This window comes from Aspergillus ambiguus (assembly GCF_047715705.1).
Source record: "Aspergillus ambiguus strain CBS 117.58 unplaced genomic scaffold BDV59scaffold_3, whole genome shotgun sequence".
NCBI lineage: Eukaryota > Fungi > Ascomycota > Eurotiomycetes > Eurotiales > Aspergillaceae > Aspergillus > Aspergillus ambiguus.
In genome coordinates this window covers 736172-756277 of record NW_027395516.1, presented here as the reverse complement: position 1 = coordinate 756277, position 20106 = coordinate 736172, and the positions used below count along the sequence as shown (strand labels likewise).

The following is a 20106-nucleotide window of genomic DNA, read 5'->3' as shown; positions in this document are numbered from 1 at the left end:
GCTGAGGACCCTGAAATACCACTATACCGCATCTCGTCTTTTTTCAGGCGGATACATTACCTCTTCGTACATCATTCTTTCCCTTCCCCCCGAAGCATCAACCTCCCATGCGGATCCGAGTAATCCAGCTTCACTCCAACCCCCGTCGCCGCTCGTTCCATCTCGCTCATAGAACCATGCGACCCAGGCTCGATCAAATCACCATCCACGCCGTGATACAGCACCGGAAGAACCGACGACTTCCACAGTCCCAACCGTCGACTGGTCTCACTCAACGCCGTCGACACGAGCAGGACAATCCCCATCACGAGCAGAATGGCCGGAAGCGCCAGCCAGGCCCATTCCACCGCGACATATGACTCGCTGTGCGCCATCGTCCCCGTCGCCGACAGGTTACTCGCGTCGCGCGCAAACTTGGTCAGCGACGCCGCGATGTTAGGCACCACCTTGTCCAAGCCGCTCTTGATCAGCTTCCTGGTCGTTTCTGACGATACGCCATCGGAACCCGAGTCCCCCCAGGAGGAATGCCACGTGTCGTAGTCGAACCTGCGCGTCAGCTTGCCCCTGAGCGCAGACTCCAGAGCACTCCCCCACAGCATCTGCGCAGGACAGAAGGCGAACTCAGTCGTGTTCGCAAAGTTGGTATCCGTGGATGTCTCGGCGGACCCGGTGCCGGGCTTCCAGCAGATTCCGTCGGTAAGAAAGTTGTTGAGGTTGTATTTGCGCGTAAAAAAGCTCCCCCAGTCGGTGTCGAGGACGACGACGGTCGGCACCCCGTCAGATACCGACACGTTGTACGTCCGCGCACACAGGGATATGACGCACTCGGTGACTTGGCGGATGTGCAGGCCATGCTCCGGGTGAGAGTTTATCCTGTTGTCGGTGTTGGCCTTGGGGATATCCAGCACCGCGTGCGCGATGACTAACAGCGGGTTGGTCACGTCGAGGAATGTTTTGTTGGGAAGTATCACGTTGTCTTCGTAGTCTTCGCCGGGGAAGAATACCTCGCCTGCGGGGCTGTCCTTGACGTCCCCCGTGAGCACATCGACCTCCCAGATGACATCCTCCGGGAGGTACATCGAGAAGTACGAGATGTTGTCTTGGTGGCCGTACGGCTCGATGGAGACCTCGTAGGCGGACCAGGCTCCTTCTGGGAGAGTGACGTTACATGCTGTTGGTTGATTCTTGAGGAGGCTAACGTTGAAGGGGGCGTCGGTGCAGCCGTTGAGGCCGGCGCTCGCGGTGACGTCCTCGCATTTGCTGCATATCTCGACGGATCGGAACGGGGCCCAGGTGCAGTTGCCCGACGGACAAATCGGGTTCATTGGGAAGTCGTCGGCCCAGAATCCGACGTTGATGGCGTCTATGAAGTCCGGGTTGTTATCCCCAGGCAGGATGAAGTGCGACTGCTTGATGGTCGCCGCGTCGGAGTGGCTCCACCGCTGGCGAACGGGATATGTCAAGATCTGCTGGACGAAGGGATCGAACGCCAGCGCCAGAATGGTCACCACCGCGCCGATGGACACCAGCGAGCGTCCTCTATCCTGGAACAACATGCACCACGAACCCCACGGGCCACGGCTCGCACTGTCGTATGTTTGGAACTGGGACAGAGGTCGGGCGCCTTTCTTGAACCAAGTCCATCGCAGCTGGCCGATGGACTCGCCGACGACAAAGATCAGCGATGACTTGGACGCGGTGGACAGCACGGAGACGATGGTGTTCAGGGTCAACCCGTGGGAGAGTTTCGGCGTGGCTTTGCCATCGTATACACGCAGGATGACGAAAATCACGATAAAACAGGCGACGCTAAAGGACAGAGCCAGGAACTCGTAGAACCATGTGTCGAGCGCTAGGGAGCCCCATCGGGACGCCAGTCGTTCGCGGACTGGGGGCTTGATGAGGGCTTCCTGGGACGATTTGTCGTCCCGATCTTTGGGAAGAGCATTGTCTCTCTCGCCCAGTAATGTATTCATCTCTATTGCCGCCATCGTTGGGTGGGACCAACGGGGGCTTCTGTCGTTTTATCACTGGGATTGTTTTGGCCCCATTTGATCGGCAAGGCCGCTGACTGAGGCTGAATCTGATGAGCCCCAAAATGCTTGTTATGCGCTACCGAGGCCAATAGGGCTCGTAAACTCTCCTATTCATCCTCAATAGACCTGAGTTGATCACCAAAGAGTAGCGATGAGCTCATCTCGATCAAGGTCGTGCGCCTAACATATTTACTTGAGCGTCCGTCTATCCTCCAATCGCGATCCAGAGACCCCTACCAAACTAGGAATAGCGCCATCTACCCAAAGTCCACGCCCTCCTCCAATCACCACGCACAGTCACTTTCATCTCAGCCATCTTACACCCATCACCATACACCAACCACCACCACCACCACCACCACCACCACCACACATCACCATGTCCAACCTCTACGGCACCCGCAAACGCGCCAAATCTCCTCAGTCCACCCCCTCCGCCTCCACCCTCGCCTTCACCACCACCCTCTCCTCGCTCATCGCCAAAGACTCCGAGCCCGGCAGCGGGACCGGCAGCGGAAGTAGCAGCGCGCGCCCACGCCCTCGGAAGGGCGACAAATCTGACCTCTTCGCGCGGCCCAACCGCGGCGCCCAGAAACGCGCCGCGGCCGACCTCGAAGACGAACATGGCTACGCGCGGCAGACGCACCAGCGCACCGCGGACGTCGGCGCCGTGGACGCCGCCACGCTGCACCGGTCCAAGCGGCGCATGGAGGAGAAGGCGCGCATGTACGATGATCTGCAGCGGGGGATGTATCTCGCTGCGGGGAGCAGCGACGAGGACGACGACGACCGCGAGACGGACAAGGACGGCGGGGATGCGTATCTGGCGCGGTTGCGGCGGAGGGAGCGCGAGGGGCTGGTGGATTTTGATCGCAAGTGGGCTGATCGTGACGACGACGACGACGATGACGAACACGATGAAGATGGAGAGGATGAGGCAGACGACAATGCGTCGATAATCTCGTATGAGGACGAGCTTGGGCGGTCGCGCCGGGGCACGCGGGCGGAGGCGGCGCGGGCGGCGCGCCAGAAGGCCCAGGAGCAGGAGGAACAGGGACGAGGACCAAAGGCGGAGCGGTGGAAGCCGTCGCGGCCGGAGAATCTCATCTACGGGGCGACGGTGCAGACGGAGGCGTTCCAGGGGTCGACGGCGATGGCGGAGCTGGCGGCGCGGCGGGACCGCACGCCGACGCCGCCGCCGGAGATGCACTACGATGCGGAGGCGGAGGTGCGCAACCGCGGGACGGGGTTCTATGCCTTCTCGAAGGATGAAGGGGAACGCCGGCGGCAGATGGAAGCACTGGGGAGTGTGCGCGAGGAGACACAGCGGGAGCGGGAGGCGCGGCGCGAGCGGAGAGGGCAGCGGGAGCGGGCGAGAGAGGAGCGTCGCGGGAAGATTGAGGAGTTGCGGGCGCGACGACGCGCGGAGATGTTCCTGGCTGGGCTGGGGGAGCCGCTGGGCGTGTGATTGTGATTGTGGTTCTTATGATACGCGTACGATACCCATGACGGTCTCTGAATTCGTAGACCACTACTAATAACTAGATACTGTTTCGACGACGGGCTAAATACACTGGTGTCCTCCCGCGGTAATATCGCTGGACGACGATGCCGCCGGCCATTCGTAGATCGTTACATCATAACGCATGCTCATGCTCATTAGTCGTGATTTTTGTCGTTGCTCGTGCTGTATTATATCGTGATCGTGTGGTGGACGGCGTGCAGGGCCAGTTCGGAAATCGTTTCGACAAATGCTTGTGCGTCTACGGGCGTTAGCTTGGTTTGACGGCGGTGGAGGTGGGCAGGACACGACTCACCCGAGCGGTTCGTGAACTTGAGGATATGCTCGCCGCGAGTCGTCATCGGCGGGTTGTAATCCGGGAAGGCGAAGATCGAGCGGCGGAGCGTCCGCAGCACGACCACCTTGGGCTCCGCGAGCCGAATCCATCCGCGGGTGCGGATGTCCTGGGTGATGAACGCCGTCCAGATGGGAGAGCTGTTCCGCGTTAGTCAAGTGGGTGGCCGGTGGGTGGCGGACCGTCATACCGTCTCATTTCGCCCTTGTGGACGGACGCTTGGAGGCGCACGGCGCCAGAGACGGTGTCCCGGTAGACGCGCAGCGCATGGAGGAAGTTGTCGTCGACGATTTTTCTGCATTTGTCAGGAACCGAAAACAACCGTTGATCTCGAGCGTCAGACTTACCCGCCGAAGAGCTCCTGCTCCCGCTCCAGCTCGTAGTCCCGGATGCGTTCCACGGGACGGCCAGAGTCCTGCGAGCGAAGCGCCAGGAAGGTGCAGAAGAAAATCACCAGTTCTGTACGGGTCAGCCAGGCTCGGAGGGTCATCCGGGAGACGTACGCTCAATGGTGGTGAACTTGAAGTTGGCCCAGACGATGAGACCCTTGCCTCCCTTTCCCCGGCGGCACAGTTGCAGACAGGAGCCCACGCAGACGATCTCCAGCATGTTCAGAGGGAGACAGTAGTATTCGCTCCCGCGGGAAGACCGGGGGGATTTGCACAGCACGCGCGCCCGATGGTCATCCTCGCGGATGTAGAAGTGGACTCGAAAGTCGGAGTCTCCATTGAAGGACCTGGTTGGTGAGTCGCTGGACGACGGAGCAGACAGGTGGAGACCCACAGTTCAATGAGCTTCTCAAAGCCTTGCTCGTGAAGGAGGCGCTTGGCCCCGGGGAGATGTTCTCCATGACATGTGGAACTAGAGCGGTCAGTAATCCATCCAAAACGAGGCGATCCAAACGAGGCGCCATCAGACCTACCATTCGCCGTGGTTGGGGATGGGAGTGGATGGATGCTCATCGAGGAACACTCGCTTGGCCCAATGGTCGGCGACAGTGTTGGTCGAAGACAACGACTGGCTGGTCGCCGAGCTGGTGACGGGCGAGCCCGGGGCGTCAGGCGCCGGCGGGATGTCGAAGAAGCCCCCCGAGGCGGGTGAGAGAGGGGACTGCGGCGACATCTGAGGGCGCGCGCGTTCATACGACCGCCGTTTGGGGGGTCGACGATCGCTGACGGGGCTACCCGGGTCGGCACTGTTGCTACTGGCGGACGACGGGGAGCTTAGGGACACGGCACCGAATTGTCCAACCAGTTGCTGTTCCTGGTGAGCCAGGAGGTCTTTGAACCCCATGCGGAGAGTGGCCATGAGTTTCAGGTCAGGCGATTTACTAGACGGATCAGCACGAGAACGGCGGGGAGGGGGCCGAGGGCGGCGTACTTCTTGATGTAGTCCTCCAATTCATTCAGGAAGGACTTGTACTTGACCAGACGGGTCGACAGCGACTCGCTGGACTGGTTGCGACAGAAGGCGCACAGCTCGAGCCAGGTGCGTCGGTATAGATCGCGCGAGGGCCCGCGAGCGGTGTCCAGCTCGGCCATGAAATCGACGACATCCTGGAAGGTGTAGTTCAGGCTGGTGCGGATGAGCTCGACGTCGGCATGGACGACGGCCAGATTCTGGCGAAAGGCACGGTCCTGGTGCAGGTCGTGCAGGCGGTTGAGGGACGAACTGATGGAGTAGAGGTCGGCGATCAGGGTGGTGATCTCGGTGGTGTACTCGGGCAGCGGATCGCGCAGGAGACGAAAGCCCGCGGCGACATTCTCGGCCTCATCGGCGGACGAGCGCAGGGCCATGATGGAGGCATGAAGGACAGGAGAAATTGACGAGAGTGCGCAGGACTAGTCAAGGGGATTAATTACGATTAGGGCTCGAGATGCGAGGTGGGGCAGAAGGTTCTCCCTTGCGGCTCTACACGGTGAGGGTTTCTGACGTGGCAGTGGTGGCGTCCTGAGGCCAATCAGGCATCCCTTCATGGGATCGATGCATGTATGTATGGATCTATGTATCTACTGCAGGCGCCGGCCGGCCACATCAATGTCCACCTGGTACCGTCCAAACCGCCGACTCGGCACCTTCTGCTCAAACAGAATGTCCAACTCCTCGAACGTCCGTCCCTGCGTCTCCGGGAGACACCAGTAACAGTACACCGCGCTCAGGAAGGCCAGCCCCGAGAAGAGGAAGCCGATCTTCCCCCGCCAGTCGCCCTGGTCTTCGTTCATCGCGTACGGAATCACCACCGCAAACACCACCGACCACACAAAGCAACTCACCGTCGACAGTGCGATCGTCAGCCCGCGCAGGCGCGCCGACGACACCTCCGCCAGCAGCACGTAGCAGAACGGCCCCAGCGAGATGTCGTAGATGAACGTGCACACCAGCATCATGCCGCACTGGGCCCAGACCACCGCGGTCGTGCGATGCGGTGCGACGTCGACCGCGCCGATGACCAGCAGGATCCCGCAGAGACTGGAGCAGCCGAAGATGTACATCGTGCGCCGCCCGATATACGACAGCAGAAACCACGAGATGCAGGTCCCCGCGAACCCGATCGCCGTCAGCCCCAGGTTCATGCTGAAGGCGTCCGCCGCGTCCAGTCCCGCCAGCTCCATGAAATGCACCGCGTAGTTGATGAAGAACACGTTCCCCGTGAAGGCCTGCATGTTGTAGGCCATCATGCAGATGAGGAGGCGCCGGAAGTCCGGTCCGCGGAAACACTCCAGGTAGCTCGGCCGGTCCCCCTTGAACGTGTCCTCCAGGCGAAGCGTCTCCCGGATATGGGCCAGTTTCAGCGACACGTCGACCGCCGGCGTGGCCAGCCGCCGGAGGGATCGCGCCGCGGCGTCGTACTCCCCGTGTCGACAGAGCCAGTAGGGCGGATCGGGCACGAAAGCCACCAGGACTAGCATGACGCAAGGGAGCGCCCACTGCGCGGCGATCGGGATCTTGTAGGACCACACGCTGTCGATGGACTCGGTCCCCTTGAGGATCCCCGAGGCCACCAACGAGCCAATGGAGAAGGCCAGGTTGGTCAGCGTCGCGGCAAACCCGCGGAGCACCAGCGGCGTCACTTCGCCGATGTAGGCCGAGGCGCAGATGGGGTAGAAGGCGATCACGCAGCCGTTGATGAGCTGGCCGACAAAGAGCTGCGCCGGGGTGTGACTGAAAAACTGGAGGAAGATGAAGGCAATGGACAGGCAGGAGCACACGGTGATCATGATCCGGGGCCCAAAGCGGTCGTAGACGTAGCCGGAACAGAGCGCGCCAATAATCCCCCCGATCAGGTTGGCATAGTTGAAGGCGGACAGCCATTTGGCCGCGAGGATGTACGTGCCCTGGTACTCGTAGCCGTATGTCTGCTTGAACACGTCCAGCCCGACCAGACTCTTGACGATCCCTCCGTCAATGCCTTTGAGGACGGTCGCCAGGTTCATGAAGAGCCCCCAGCCGACGGCAGGCCAGTACCGGCGCATGGCCTCCCAGAACCGCAGGTGGTGTTCATCTTTGGTGAACCGGAACGAGCGCTCTGCCTCTTCGGCGTCTGACGAAGCGAACGAGTGAACGACCGTCGCTGATTTTTCCGAGGGCGCCATTCGGATGGTCGATGTCCTGCGTATATACTCGCTGGTTGGACTGAAGATTTTTCTGGCCCGACGGGTCTTGGAGCCCCTCTTTCCCAAGGTCCTTCACTAGTCTTTAGTTCATGATTCTGCATGAACCGGCGAATAAACCGCACGCTGTCTGCTTTTCTCACATCGTCCCAACCGACAGACTTCCGTCGATACTGGCTCCATCGTCCGGCGCCTTCCGATGAGCCGCTGGGAGAGATCAAAAATCTCCCGAATGCAACTGTCGCGAAGGCTTGGCTTTCCAGATGTGGGGAGAATAAGCAAGAATCGGATGATTAATGATGGACTTGTGACACGTTTACTCCATACTCAAACATGGGGTGGTCCTCAAATGACAGGGTCATGGAGCACTCCGGATGAGGACAGAGTACATACTCTGGATGTGATCTGCTTCAATAGATCAGCCACAGCCACCGGGAGGGAACGATGGAACTGATCCCTGCAATCTCGACCAGAGACTCACCAGTCCGTTCGTCAATGTCAAAATAGTAAACAAAACACAACAAATGAACTGACCCAAAGTGGGTGGTGGCGTGTCGACAATCCCCCTGAACCGGGGACGATGATGTACATCGATAGAGCAGCTGTTGACCGCCCAACGCGACGCCATCAAAGCCACCACCACGCACTACCCCCCCATTTCTCTCTTTTGGTCTCCTTCCAACACCTTTCCAGTTCCTCCCTACGATGCTTAAACGCTCATCATCAGACTCTGCAGGCCCCGCCCCCAAAATGCCCAAAACCAAAACCGCGTCTTCGCGCTGATCGAAGGTCTCCGGCTCAGCCCACTCAGCCGCTGGATATCAGTAGCTCGTTAAGGATCCTGCGCGTGCATACTCCTACGTGTGTTTGCGACCATGAGTACCCCGCCGCCGATGACGACGAAGACAAAGCGGACGCCCCTGACGCCAATGACCAAGAGCCTACCAAGCGTCATGGCTCTGTATGTTCAGCTGGTGATGGATGGAGTGGGAGAAGGAGGGCTCCATAGGAGAGGACAACGGCAAGGATAAGGCCGGTTATGAAATCGCCTTGTTCGCGGCTTACGTTCGTGCCTACGCCACTAAGAATGACATCCAGCTTCCCCTGGAAGAGGAGGAGCTCGCCGAGGTGGAGGTCGTCCTCCCAAAGACGCTGAAGGGAAGTGACCCCCGGAGCTGGTCGAGTACTCTTGGAGACACTCCAGAGAGCACGCGAGATCGTTCGGTCCCAGCCCGAAGCCCCAGAGTGGAGGCGATGTTTTCGATATCACCAGTACCGAGCGCAAGGACAGCAGTCTGACCGGGAAGGATCCCCTGGGGCAGGGCGGAGAAGGGATGCGATCAAGAACGGGTTGATCATGGAGCGGCGTTTCGTCTGATTGAATCGTGTACGCCGTATGTAGTAGATATGATACTATGATACTATACAATCTCTACTATATAGTAATTAGTATGATAGAGGATAGAGGATGCCTCAGGCACGGCCGGAGTTACCGGAGCCACGGAACACGACGCGTCTCGGCGTAAACAAAGTCGGATGCGCCCCGCGTCATGGAGGGAGCTTGGGCCACCCGACAGACTCTGAGGATACGAAAATAAGCACTCCTGCAGCTTCAATTGATCCTATTTTACCAGATTACTCTGATAGGGTTCTGCCGCCGTTCTGGTCAAATCAGCGCCGGGACTCCCTTCATTCAGGTTCAGCGGACAGCAGTCCCCAACCCTACGAGTCCGTACAGAAAACATTTCCCATGGAACATCCTTCGTGAGCAGAAAAAGTAAAACGAGAAACCACCGTCATCCCATCCCAGAAGCCAGTTGAGGAGAAAAAGGAATTATTTCAGAACGAATACAAGTCAAGCAGCGGAAAAAGCAGAACATCACAAACGCCAACCGGCCGGGTCAGACCGCTTTCGACAGCTTAGGACGACTCCTCGTCATCGCCACCGGCCTGGATGGATTCTGTCAGCCGCTGAAGGAAGGAACACATCTCGTCCGACTCACCTGGTAGTTCGCTTTCTCGTCCTCGTACCGCTTCTTGTCGGCGGCGGCCTTCTCCTCGTACGGGCGACGGTCCTCGTCGGAGAGAGCCTTCCACTTCTCTCCGAGCATCTTGCCCACCTGGCCTGGAAGGGGGTTAGCATGGGTCAAAGACGGACTGATCGAACGCGACTTACCGAAGGCGATGCCCGGGTTGTCCTCGCGGATCTTCTCACGGTTCTCGTTGGCGAAGAACATGTACGCAGAGAGACCACGCTTGGGGGCGTTGGGGTCTGCAAACGGGGGTCAGTTCAATGACCCGAGCAACAGGGGAGACGACATACCCTTCTTTCTGCGGGCGACGGGCTTGGCCTTGCGGGTGGTCTTCTCCTTGGGCATCTTGAAGGTGGTTTTCTGCGGCGGTAGAAGACTGGTTAGAGGGTGACGAGGAGACTGCGTAAGTCGGCTGTAGGGACAGGACGTGATATTTGAACCAAAAAAGGAGGGTCGCTAATGGGCAACGATCAGGGGAAGATGGACAGAACAAGCGAAAAGTGAATGTGAGGGTGGGCGCAAGCGTGCAAAGTGGTGGGTGGAAAGTGTGGCGCGCGACGGTTGTTCAGGCGCGCGCGCGATCGCAACACAGGACCGACCGAGAGCGCGCAAGAGCTCAACCCCAGACCATTGACGAGAGGGAAAAATGCCGAAAAAAGAATCCAAAAGAGCGGGCAGCGCAGACCTCGCGAAAAAGCCCGTCTGTCCCGGTCAAAGTATTGTTGGTCGAAGTATATAGTTGACCGTGAAGGATGCGCGCGACGGTAAGATGGCGCGCTGAAGATGAAAAATCCAGGGAAACGAGAAGGAAAAAGGACGGTGACAAAGGAAAGAAACAGATTCGAAGAAAATAAAAGAATTGTGTTGGTGGTGGAGAACCAATGCTAGAGAGGGGGATGTTTACTAGGACACTCACCGAGGCGGATATGCAGTACTTTGTATGGGAGAGGGAGGTAGTAGGTAGAGAGAGTGAGGAGTGAGAGGGTTGAGTGAGGGAGTGAGTGGGAGAGGGGAGAGTAGTAGTAGTAGGAGAGAGAGGGAGACGGGAAAGGCGGGCCATGACCACCACCACCACCACTTCCCTCTTCCCCCCTTTGCAAGTGGGCAACACAGCAAGGGCCTAAAGTGAGTGGACGGGGAATGGGTGGTATCATTACCTGGGTATCATACCCGTTCTGTATCGTGTATCATCCATCGGTCTCTCACCCCCCATCATCACCACCTGCACTGGGCAACCACTTGGGCAAATCTCAAGAGGTGGAGAAAGCTGAAAAGAATGGCCGAATGCTTCTCTCAACCTATTCAACTTCGTCTATACTCTCATCACCCTCCATGCACACCAGAACTCTGCGACGATAGCCCAAACCTCACTCCACCGTCACGGGTCCAACCCTCTGTGTATCACCCAGTACGATACACCTCCAATACGCGGTTGCGCGCCACTGCAACTGGCCCGCGACCGGGTGGATAAATTACCTTCCTGCACACATTGGAGAGGCCGATGATACCACCTAGTAGTACCGCAGTCGTACGTGAGAGACCCATAAAGCGTACTTTGATTATGCGACCGGCTCCAGAATCCTTCCCTCTGGTGTAGTTAGTCAGGTAGGTCGCTCGAGGTCTGGTGGACAAGCGGACGTTCGGTGTCTGCAGGCCGTTCTGAGCTCTTCGATACATCATACTGTCCATCCCGACCTATGTAAGTCCGACGACTATCACTTTGGGTTCACGCTGGTTATTTTGGATCTGTTTTTTTACCAGTCCTGGATCATAATCTTCAGGCCCTTACCGAGTGCCATCGACTCTCCATACGCTGTGATACCGAGCGTCACCGTTCCACCTTTCCCCGAAATCGATCCTCAGCTCGGCGTGGATCTTACCATTCCTGCCACTGGGCTGTACATACACCCGAAGCACGGCGGTACACAATGCGCACACGCCTGGAGGGAAAGATACCTCGGGGAGAGATATTCCTTTCAAATCAGGGTCGTTCGGATGATGTGTTCATGTCCATCTCGGCCGTACTTTCGTCTTCCCTCTTTGTGTGATCTGCCTACGCAGTACGCCGCTTGATCCAGATTACACTCATGCTTTATTGACCGCAACAATGTGCGTCTCCGGAGCATATTCCGCAGACGTTCGCGTTGGATGCGCGTCAGAATGGCCACACTCTGGCAACAGAAACCGAAATAAACAAATAAGAAAGAATCGTCGATTCCCGTATCCTCTGTGGCATGATAGAGTTTTGTCCCTACCCGATCAGCTGCTATCGACATCCATTTCGACCTACCCAAGATTCCATGTACACCGGACGCATTGTTTCCCGGCGAGATTAACTTGCCAATGAGAGCCGCAATTCGAGTCTCGGACTGGAACCAGGTAAGCAAACATCATTGCCCCGGACTTGTCGCCAGGACTCGATACTGGACCGTGTTTACTGCTGAAGGATTCGGCGGTTGTCCCAGTCATCCTCCTCTAATCCTGCGCAATGCTGTACCTCGTATACCCGTCGAATACTGCAGACAACGATGCAAATCGATTCCTCTGGACGATCTGACTGTTGGGGTGGTCTTCTTCCCCTTGGGCCGGAATCAACCAAACGTCTCTGGCAGCCCGTGTCGATTCCAGGCGTCCAAAATAATTCCGGGCAATAATAATCAGATACATTGCCTTCTTCGGCGCAAATATCGATCGTGTCATTTTAGATTAGGATCGTTCAGGGAGACTATTGGAACCACCTGGCGGAGGCTTGTACGCATCACAAAATGCAGCTGTTACCAAATAATACCCCCTACGTAAATGCCACTGCATTCCACCGCAAACAACACTCTCAGAAGTTACCGGCAAAATACTGGATCTGTATCATGGGGCACGACAGAAAAGTCCTGGTATTGTAAGCCGCACCTAGTCCGAGGTCTGCTTGGTTCCAAGTGGAAACGCCGGCTCACTCTGGATTGATTATTCCCTCCCTCTCATGCTGCCCTCTTGGCCGCGTTCATCCCAGGCTCCTGCACCTTTTGGGCCTTTTGGGCCGGGGGGGGGGGGGGGGAATGGTGTAATGATTATTCCCCTTTGATATCATGATTGGTTTGTGTTTGATCGTAATCCACCCTTTCCATGTCTCCTTTCCCTCCGGCTTGAACATCCATCCATTATCATGGCCATTATCCACCATCTCATTCTGATGATGTCACGTGGGTCACACCTCCCACTGTTTTCATCATCCAAGTCGCACGATAGACACGATACACAAGCTGGACCATAATAGCTCTTTCATTCTAATAACAAGGGTATCGTATTAACGCCCAGACCACCCCAGAATATCATACCAAATACCAAATCCAAACCCACCAACTGGAATCAACTTCCGAATGCGTCAGTCGTCTGATTCATCCAACACAAGAGACACCAACTCCTCATCCTCCGCCCAATTCACCCCACTGCCGACAACAATAGCGCTCGCGACGCTCTTCATCGTGCTCCATTTTGCTTTGCTCTTCTTGTAGTTGACCCGCGCTTGATCTAGTCGCGCTTTCAGATCCACGTCGTCCAACTCTTCCTTCCAGGACTCATCATCCTTGGTGAGATCCAGGAGCTCTTGGACCAAATCTTTATTGATCCGGTGTAACTGTAGATTCTCTACTTCGGCGTCGGACAGCTTTTTGAGGGTGGAGCTTTGCGCTGCATTCAGGTTCTCATGGGCGAGGGACAGTACATCCCGCCGATTGACCAGGCCAAGAAGCGCTCTATCCATGTCAGCGTGAGATCATCAGCGTAGGGCCTACGAAAGGAACGCGACTCACTGTTCGACGGGGGTGGTCGCCTTCAGATGGACAGCTTTGAACGTAGGTTCAGTCATGAGAACCGTCTTGACCGCCTTCTGTTTGGCCGTATAAGTAGCCCTAGCCTCGAGAAGTTCACGTTCCGCGGCCGCCAGCTGTTCGGCGGCATCATCGCCCGAAAGCCATTCTGTGTCTGGAATCATCCAAATCAGTGTCTGTAGAATAATGAGATATAAAGGAGATCAAGCAACCCATGTATAACATACCCTGTTCGAGGAGCGCCTTCTCCAACTCTTGTTCCTGGATCTGATGGTAGAGCTGGAGGATCTGGGTCTCCTTCTCGGAGAGATTCACCGTGTCGCGTCGATCGTCCGCGGCAAAATCCACCAGGGCGACCTCGGCCGTGTCCAGGTGAGGGAGAGGCCGGACCTTTGCAGATGCCATCAAGAGCGATCTCGTGGCAGGGCCAGAAGAACATCGTGTGATGGGGCGATCGCTCCAATGACCATGACCGCGCGCCAAAGGCGGTGGAGGGTCGGGCGTGTGTCATTTGCCCAATGGGGTCTAGGCCCTGGGGAGAGCTCCCTCGCAACTCCAACGACGAGTATGAACCGCCATCATCTCTCTGCTCTGCTCTTCTCCCCTCCCACTCTTCCGCCCTTACCCGTCTGAAAGCCGCTGTCTACGGCTGGTGAGGAGGGGATGTCGTTGCACCTCTACATTGCTCACTCCGGTGAGCATCTACTGGCCGACTCGGCCTCTTTCCCCTCGTATGTTATCATCGTCTTCTCGTCCCTCACCTCCACTCCTAGTGCCCGGACCATCGTCCCCATACTGCCCATCTTCCACCCCGTCCATCGAGCTTCATCTGGCGTCGGTAACTAATCCTGTTATGATCCGTCACTAGGTTGGACGCCATTCGATCATGGATCCACCGTAATACCTCCATACCGCCCTCCCGGCAGATCTTAATGACTGCCCGTGGGAAGAATGTCAAGATCCAGGCTCTCGCCACCGAGGTAACTCAAATGTTCCCTGCCCTTGCGTTATCTCCCAACACAGGCTCACGTCTTCCCCCGACTAGAATGAGGTTTTCGTCTACGATAGGCGCTACGTCGGCGAACAAGACAACCTCGACCTTCCGACGCTCCCTTCACCGCCCCCGCTGGACTTCAACAGTCCCCCCGATACCCTCGCCGATCAAAACGACCTACAAGCCTGGCGCAACCTCTACAACGCTCGCAAGACGTGGGCCTTGAACCTGACAGACCGCTGCGCGTCGATCGATCGGACCGTTCGTGACTACAACGAACGGACCGACATTGTCAACCGCGCTGCTGGCGTTGCTCTGGAGAACCTCAAGTCTCATGTCGGCACGCTGGAACACCGTTTTCAAGAAGCACAAGCCTGGGCGAATGATCTCTTAAAGGAACAGCAAGTTGCGCTTGACGGATGGAGGCGCGCTCTGGCTACCCTGGAAACCATCCCTGCTCGAAAGGATTTCTCCTTCCTGGGCCGTCCTTCCACCCCAAAGACGGAGAAAGACGGATCGATTGGAAGCCTACGTGATTACGTAGACGCGGAGGAAGTTCAGAAGGCCGGGTCGGAAGCTGCTACTGTCCACGCCCGGTTTGCCCACCGACTGGGAGATGTCGAGAAGGCCGTCGGCGATATCGCTACAGACACTCAGCATTTGGTCGACGAAGCCGTCCCTTCCGGAGTGGACGGTGTGGAAAGTCTCTTGCAGGAAATTGAACCCATTGCGAAAAAGATCCAGTCCGACTATGAACATGTGCAGTCGCTGTCGAACGATCCGAAGACCCTGGCAAATGTCTCCAGGCTGGCTCTCAGTCACACGAAAGATCTTTTGCCGTCGCTGTTGGAAATCGGGGCTGAAATCCAGGCTGGCCTGGAGGGAGCTGTCCGACAGTATAACGCCGCCGTGAATGCCGCGTTCAGCCACATGCGTCGCATTTCCGCTCTTGAGTCACGTCTCGCCGATGTGCAGTCGCAGATCAACAATTTCAGCTTCCAGAGTGAAGCCTTTGACACCCTGTACATCGTCTTCCATATGCCTTTAGTCTACGGATCTGTTCTCGTCGAGAGCATTCGGCGCCGCGAGTTCAGCGACAAGATGAAAACCGATTCGCTGACCCTCGCGGAGGAAATGTCTGTCTTCCAGGACGAAGAACAGCGCCGACGGAAGAAATGGATGAAAAACATGGGTGAATTTCTGTCCGTCTCCGATACCACCACCCCAGGCATTGAAGTTAATCTGCGCGGCCAAGAATATGACTGGCCGGTGGTCAATAGGAAGGAGGCGGAGCTGTACATCGAGGAGTTGAAAACCAAAGGTGGTATGGCAACCATCGTCCAAGAGCTGACACAACTCTTCAAAGACTTGGACGCGCCCACTCGTCTGCAACGCCGCAGGGCAAAAGCCTTCAAGCAAGGCAGTCTCTTCGACGTCAGTCGAAGCTCGCTTCTCCTCCGAAGCGACGATATGGTGCGAAGCTTAAGGGACGAGAAGTCTAAGTTGGAAGATCGACTGAAAGGCTCGGAGAGTCGCATCCGGAAACTTGAAGATCTCCTCCATCGACAGAGTCATTTGAGTCGGCCAAGCAGCGGCAATTTCTCCCTTGACTTCCCCAGCTCCCCAGCGTCGCCTCACCCTGACCAACTTTCAAGACGGTCTTCAGTCTCCTCGCGGAGAATGTCCTCCAACCAGTCTCCTGAGGAAAAGGCGCTTGTCCAGCGTATCGTTCACCTCGAGGCGGAATTAGTTGCCGAGAGAGAAACAGTACATAAGCTGCAGAAGGAGGCCCACGCGGAACGACAGTCTAATACAGACAAGATACAAGAGGCGCAGTCAACAAAGAACGACCTTATTGGGAACCTAGAAGCCCGACAACGCGAATTTGACGACGAGAGGAGATACCTCGAAGGGGAGATGAAGCGATTCAAAATCCGGGTTGAAGAGCTCGAGGAGGAACTCGATCGAGCCATCGACACGCGGGACCACGACAGGCAAGATGCCGACGAACGGATTCACCAGCTTGAGATCGAGCTACAGGATGTACACGTACATGCCGAGGAACAGATACGAAAAGCGAGTGACTTGATGGAACAGATGCAAAGCCAGAAGGAAGAGGAGCAGACTCTACGCTCTCGCCTCGACGAGCTCCAGAAGAAGGACGCCGAGAGAGAGGAGAAGGATCAGGAGAGCTATCATGCTCTGCAAGCTGCATTTATGCACTTGTCACCTGGAGGCTCTGTCCCTGCGGAGACCCCTAGTATCATCAAAGCTCTAGAAGTGCTCGCAGAAGGCTTGTCGATCCACGCGAAGACCGCCGAAGACAATGCTTCCAAGGCCAGTGCTGAAATAAAGACGTTAGAAGAACGTCTCAGCAACATTGAGGCCGAAGCTCAACAGCTGAAGAAAGATTTGGAGGACCGCGAGGCACAATTGTCTCATGCGAAGGAGCAACTGTCGCAGGGCGAAGCCAAACTGGCTGCGATTACCACCGAACTCGACGACGAGCGCCACAAACTCAGCGGCTTGGAATCCAAGTTTGCTGCAGGCGAAACTGGCTCTGACGCCCTCCGAGAGCGCGTCTTAGAGGAAGAGCAGAAATGTGCCTCTCTATCTGACAAGTTGGCAGAGGTTGAGTCTCAAGCTCGCCGGACCGAGGGAGAGGCCAAGGAGTGGAAGAAGAAGGTAGAGGAAATGAACGCATCAGAGAAGACTACCGCTATCCGTGTCGGTCAATATGGAGACAGGACGCAAGAGCTCTCAAGGAAGCTGTTTGGGCAAGTAGAAAAACTGGTGCGTATGCTTGAGCAGCTCGGTTTCACCATTATCCGCCAGGATGGAGAGATCGTCGTCCAGAGATCGTCGAAGGTCAACGCTCTTTCTGCCACCGGTGATAGTCTTAGCCAGTCCGGTGTGGTGTCCGTGAAACCAGATCCGGCCTTGCTCACGTGGATGGAAGCCGACAGTCCTGAGGAAGAAACCGCCCGGTTTACGACATTCATGGAATCCCTGCGCCAGTTTGACGTGGAAGTCTTCGGAGATGCCGTGGTCAAACGGGTGAAGGATATTGAAGTCCTCGCGCGCAAATGGCAGAAGGAAGCTAGAGGGTACAGAGACAAGTACCATCGGACGCAGGGCGAAGCCCACGACAAGATTGCGTATCGATCTTTCAAGGAGGGCGATCTCGCTCTGTTCCTCCCGACGCGCAACCAGGCCATTCGATCCTGGGCCGCATTCAACGTCGGCGCACCTCACTATTTCCTTCGTGAGCAAGACGCTCACAAGCTGCAAGCCAGGGACTGGCTACTGGCGCGTATCACGAAGATCGAAGAGCGCGTTGTGGACCTCTCCAGGTCGATGAACAGCGCCAATCCGGAGCGCCGATCCATCGGCGAGGCGAGCGACGGCACCTCCTTCGACGACGAGAACCCGTTCGAACTGTCCGACGGCCTCCGCTGGTACCTCCTCGATGCCACAGAGGAGAAGCCCGGCGCACCAGCCACCCCGGGCCTCGGAAAGAGCACGGTGGCCCCGGCACATGTAGATGCGCGCGGCAGCATCCGACTGAAGCGCAGCACGGCTGGGGGGAACGTGGCCAAAACCCTAACGAAGAGCTTGGATAGCCGACGAAACAGTGCAACCTCCAAGAAAGGCCCACCTACACCGTCACAACGCGGCAACGATTCCACCACAGATCTGGTCCGGCCGGCTGAGACCGATGCCACTGCTCCTGCTGCGGGCTCCCTGCCGCGAGAGGCAGCCCCTGTCTTCGACGAGGTGCGCCGCGACCTACTCCAAGGCCCGTGATCTCCGCGCGGCTGATCTCCCTTCCTCGATTCATGGTTCTGACGACCATCCCAGGACGAGTCTCAGCAACTGCAACTGCGGCAAGACGGTATCAAATCGCCGTCATCGGTGCGAGCCGAGGCCTCCGATGCTGCATCGTCGCTGTCTGCTTCGGTCCCCAGTCAACGGCCTGCTACCAGGTACCGTCCGTGGGAGAAGCTCTGGTCTGTTGACTATCGGCTTGAGAGTGAGGGTGGGTGAATACGGTGGAACAGAACAGGACGCTTCTTTTTGCATTTCTTTTTCCTTTCGATATTTCTATGCAACTGTTTTTGTTCGATTTGGAAGTTCATGTGTACGAAGTGCGTTCAACACATCTCGCCATGAGGTTCCCTTGAATGCCCGAATGATACCCGAGGGACAGATTTGACACGGTCCTATTTTCTTTCATTCTGCATTTTTGCCTTTGTTGCTTTTCAGCGGTTGGTTTGCTTTGCATCGGTCTACAGTCTATCGAAGTGAAGGTGTTCTGCATATAGTCTATAGGCATAAATTCACGGTATACAACACGCTAAAGATACTGATTGACATCCGGCATCAGCCCGCCGTAAACCAAGAAACACAAAAAGTCAACGCCGTCAAACCCTCCCCGATGCACGTTCATCCAACGCCTAATCAAGCTCGTCCGCAAACCCCTCTAGGCCTCCCACTTCCTGCCAGAAACGCGCAAAGTCCACGCCAGCATCCTCGAACAGCTGCTTTGCCTGGACCATGGCGGACTGCTGGCGTTCCGGCGTGAAGCCACCAGGCTGGGTGCTCTCATACTGGATCAACTCGACCCAGCGGAAGAACAAGTCCTCCTTCCCCATGGAGGCCAGTTTATCGCGGAAGGCCAGGATCTGGTCCCGCTGGGCGGTGCGCACGCGGCCCTCGGCGGAGTCCTCGTCGCCGACGTACCAGATCAACCAGCCATCGGCGTCGGTGTTGACGAGGACGGCGGTGCGGAAGGTGTCGAGCGGGATGGGGTCGTCCTTGGCGCTGTCGACCAGCTCGTGGGCGCGGATCATGGCGTCGTAGTCGAGATCCCAGTCGGCGTCGACGAGGAGGTAGCCGGTCTTCTTGATGCGGTCCGGAGTGACGGCGGCGACGATCTTATCGCGGACCTCCTCATCGTCGCGGATCCAGCGGTTGCGCACGAGACCGTGGCTCAGACTCGGCTGGCTGCGTCGCACGATGATCTCCGTGGGGCGGAAGCCGAGCTTCCTGCGCCATCTGGCGGGGCCCTGGACGAACCGGATCGGCCACGGCAGGAACACGGCCACGAGGAAGTAGTCAAACATGACGGTGGCGGTGCGTCGCAGGATCACCGTCGCCATCTCCCTCCACGACATCGCCGACTCGTCCACCGTCATCGAGCTCGTGATGCCGACCAGCGTCGCGAGCATGGCCGGGTAGACATGGCGGACCATGTAGGCGCGGAGCGCGAGGAGGACTGCGATGGCCACGTTGATGGCCGCCGGCGCGACGAACGTCTGTCGCTTGAGGTCTTGCGCGGAGGTGTCGAGGTGGATGAGGTATACTTCGTTCGGCGAGAGCGGGGCAAGGAAGGGCTGGAGGTCGGCCGGCGCGGTGGTGAACGGAGGGATCGGCCCGGACTGCGAGCTGGGCGTCGAGGTGCCGGAGGAGGACGCCGAGGTGACGGGGGCCTTGCCCTTAGCTCCCCCTCCTCCTCCACGTCTTGCGGATTTGGCCATGGTGTGGAGGGAGTGTGAGATGTATGCGTCGCGTGGGGGTTGGGTCGAAGTGGTCTCAGCGCATGCGGTGGTGGTGTTTTCGGTTCAGGCTGTCTGTCCCACGGGCCCGTCGGGTTTGATATATAGTCGCCTGCGTCTTGGATGAGAGTATCGGATTGGATCTGTCATGCGCAGAGGACACGACAACGGACGATCAATACGACTGACCGGGTCAC

The 20106-nt window shown here is 57.4% G+C and overlaps 9 protein-coding genes across 9 annotated transcripts; 2 read left to right on the top strand and 7 right to left on the bottom strand.

The window, feature by feature from the left end:
- Positions 1 to 71: 71 nt before the first annotated feature.
- BDV59DRAFT_190924 (DUF3176 domain-containing protein) lies at positions 72 to 2661 on the bottom strand (the record flags this gene model as incomplete). Its single annotated transcript, XM_073691824.1, has 3 exons — positions 72 to 1017; positions 1114 to 1888; positions 2358 to 2661. The coding sequence occupies 3 exons, from the start codon at positions 2659 to 2661 to the stop codon at positions 72 to 74; spliced, it is 2025 nt and encodes a 674-aa protein (XP_073551878.1).
- Positions 2662 to 3421: 760 nt separating this feature from the next.
- BDV59DRAFT_169828 (uncharacterized protein) lies at positions 3422 to 5776 on the bottom strand. The gene is made up of 8 exons (XM_073688320.1): positions 5273 to 5776; positions 4815 to 5222; positions 4676 to 4753; positions 4396 to 4628; positions 4240 to 4351; positions 4083 to 4187; positions 3854 to 4032; positions 3422 to 3799 (listed from the first exon to the last, which is right to left on the bottom strand). The coding sequence occupies exons 1-8, from the start codon at positions 5686 to 5688 to the stop codon at positions 3729 to 3731; spliced, it is 1602 nt and encodes a 533-aa protein (XP_073551877.1). The 5' UTR covers positions 5689 to 5776; the 3' UTR covers positions 3422 to 3728.
- A 63-nt stretch (positions 5777 to 5839) lies between these two features.
- On the bottom strand, positions 5840 to 7784 carry BDV59DRAFT_84962 (putative MFS alpha-glucoside transporter). The gene has a single exon (XM_073697193.1). It carries the CDS (start codon positions 7483 to 7485, stop codon positions 5902 to 5904), a length of 1584 nt encoding a protein of 527 aa, XP_073551876.1. The 5' UTR covers positions 7486 to 7784; the 3' UTR covers positions 5840 to 5901.
- Positions 7785 to 8484: 700 nt separating this feature from the next.
- Positions 8485 to 8802, top strand: BDV59DRAFT_198538 (uncharacterized protein; the record flags this gene model as incomplete). The annotated part of the gene is made up of 1 exon (XM_073693173.1): positions 8485 to 8802. The coding sequence occupies one exon, from the start codon at positions 8485 to 8487 to the stop codon at positions 8800 to 8802; it is 318 nt and encodes a 105-aa protein (XP_073551875.1).
- A 281-nt stretch (positions 8803 to 9083) lies between these two features.
- Positions 9084 to 10475, bottom strand: nhp6 (high-mobility group nucleosome-binding protein). Its single transcript, XM_073688319.1, has 4 exons — positions 10453 to 10475; positions 9827 to 9992; positions 9680 to 9775; positions 9084 to 9628 (listed from the first exon to the last, which is right to left on the bottom strand). The coding sequence occupies exons 2-4, from the start codon at positions 9879 to 9881 to the stop codon at positions 9468 to 9470; spliced, it is 312 nt and encodes a 103-aa protein (XP_073551874.1). The 5' UTR covers positions 9882 to 9992; positions 10453 to 10475; the 3' UTR covers positions 9084 to 9467.
- Positions 9947 to 10767, bottom strand: BDV59DRAFT_84953 (uncharacterized protein). The gene has a single exon (XM_073697192.1). The coding sequence runs from the start codon at positions 10594 to 10596 to the stop codon at positions 10153 to 10155; it is 444 nt and encodes a 147-aa protein (XP_073551873.1). The 5' UTR covers positions 10597 to 10767; the 3' UTR covers positions 9947 to 10152.
- Positions 10768 to 12585: 1818 nt separating this feature from the next.
- Positions 12586 to 13799, bottom strand: BDV59DRAFT_169817 (centromere protein H). The gene is made up of 3 exons (XM_073688318.1): positions 13585 to 13799; positions 13340 to 13511; positions 12586 to 13282 (listed from the first exon to the last, which is right to left on the bottom strand). Exons 1-3 carry the CDS (start codon positions 13760 to 13762, stop codon positions 12913 to 12915), a joined length of 720 nt encoding a protein of 239 aa, XP_073551872.1. The 5' UTR covers positions 13763 to 13799; the 3' UTR covers positions 12586 to 12912.
- Positions 13800 to 13918: 119 nt separating this feature from the next.
- atg11 (autophagy protein ATG11) lies at positions 13919 to 18603 on the top strand. The gene is made up of 4 exons (XM_073697190.1): positions 13919 to 14088; positions 14226 to 14337; positions 14403 to 18128; positions 18213 to 18603. The coding sequence occupies exons 1-4, from the start codon at positions 14021 to 14023 to the stop codon at positions 18396 to 18398; spliced, it is 4092 nt and encodes a 1363-aa protein (XP_073551871.1). The 5' UTR covers positions 13919 to 14020; the 3' UTR covers positions 18399 to 18603.
- BDV59DRAFT_84813 (uncharacterized protein) lies at positions 18604 to 20005 on the bottom strand. Its single transcript, XM_073697191.1, has one exon. It carries the CDS (start codon positions 19889 to 19891, stop codon positions 18809 to 18811), a length of 1083 nt encoding a protein of 360 aa, XP_073551870.1. The 5' UTR covers positions 19892 to 20005; the 3' UTR covers positions 18604 to 18808.
- Between the last annotated feature and the right edge of the window lie 101 nt (positions 20006 to 20106).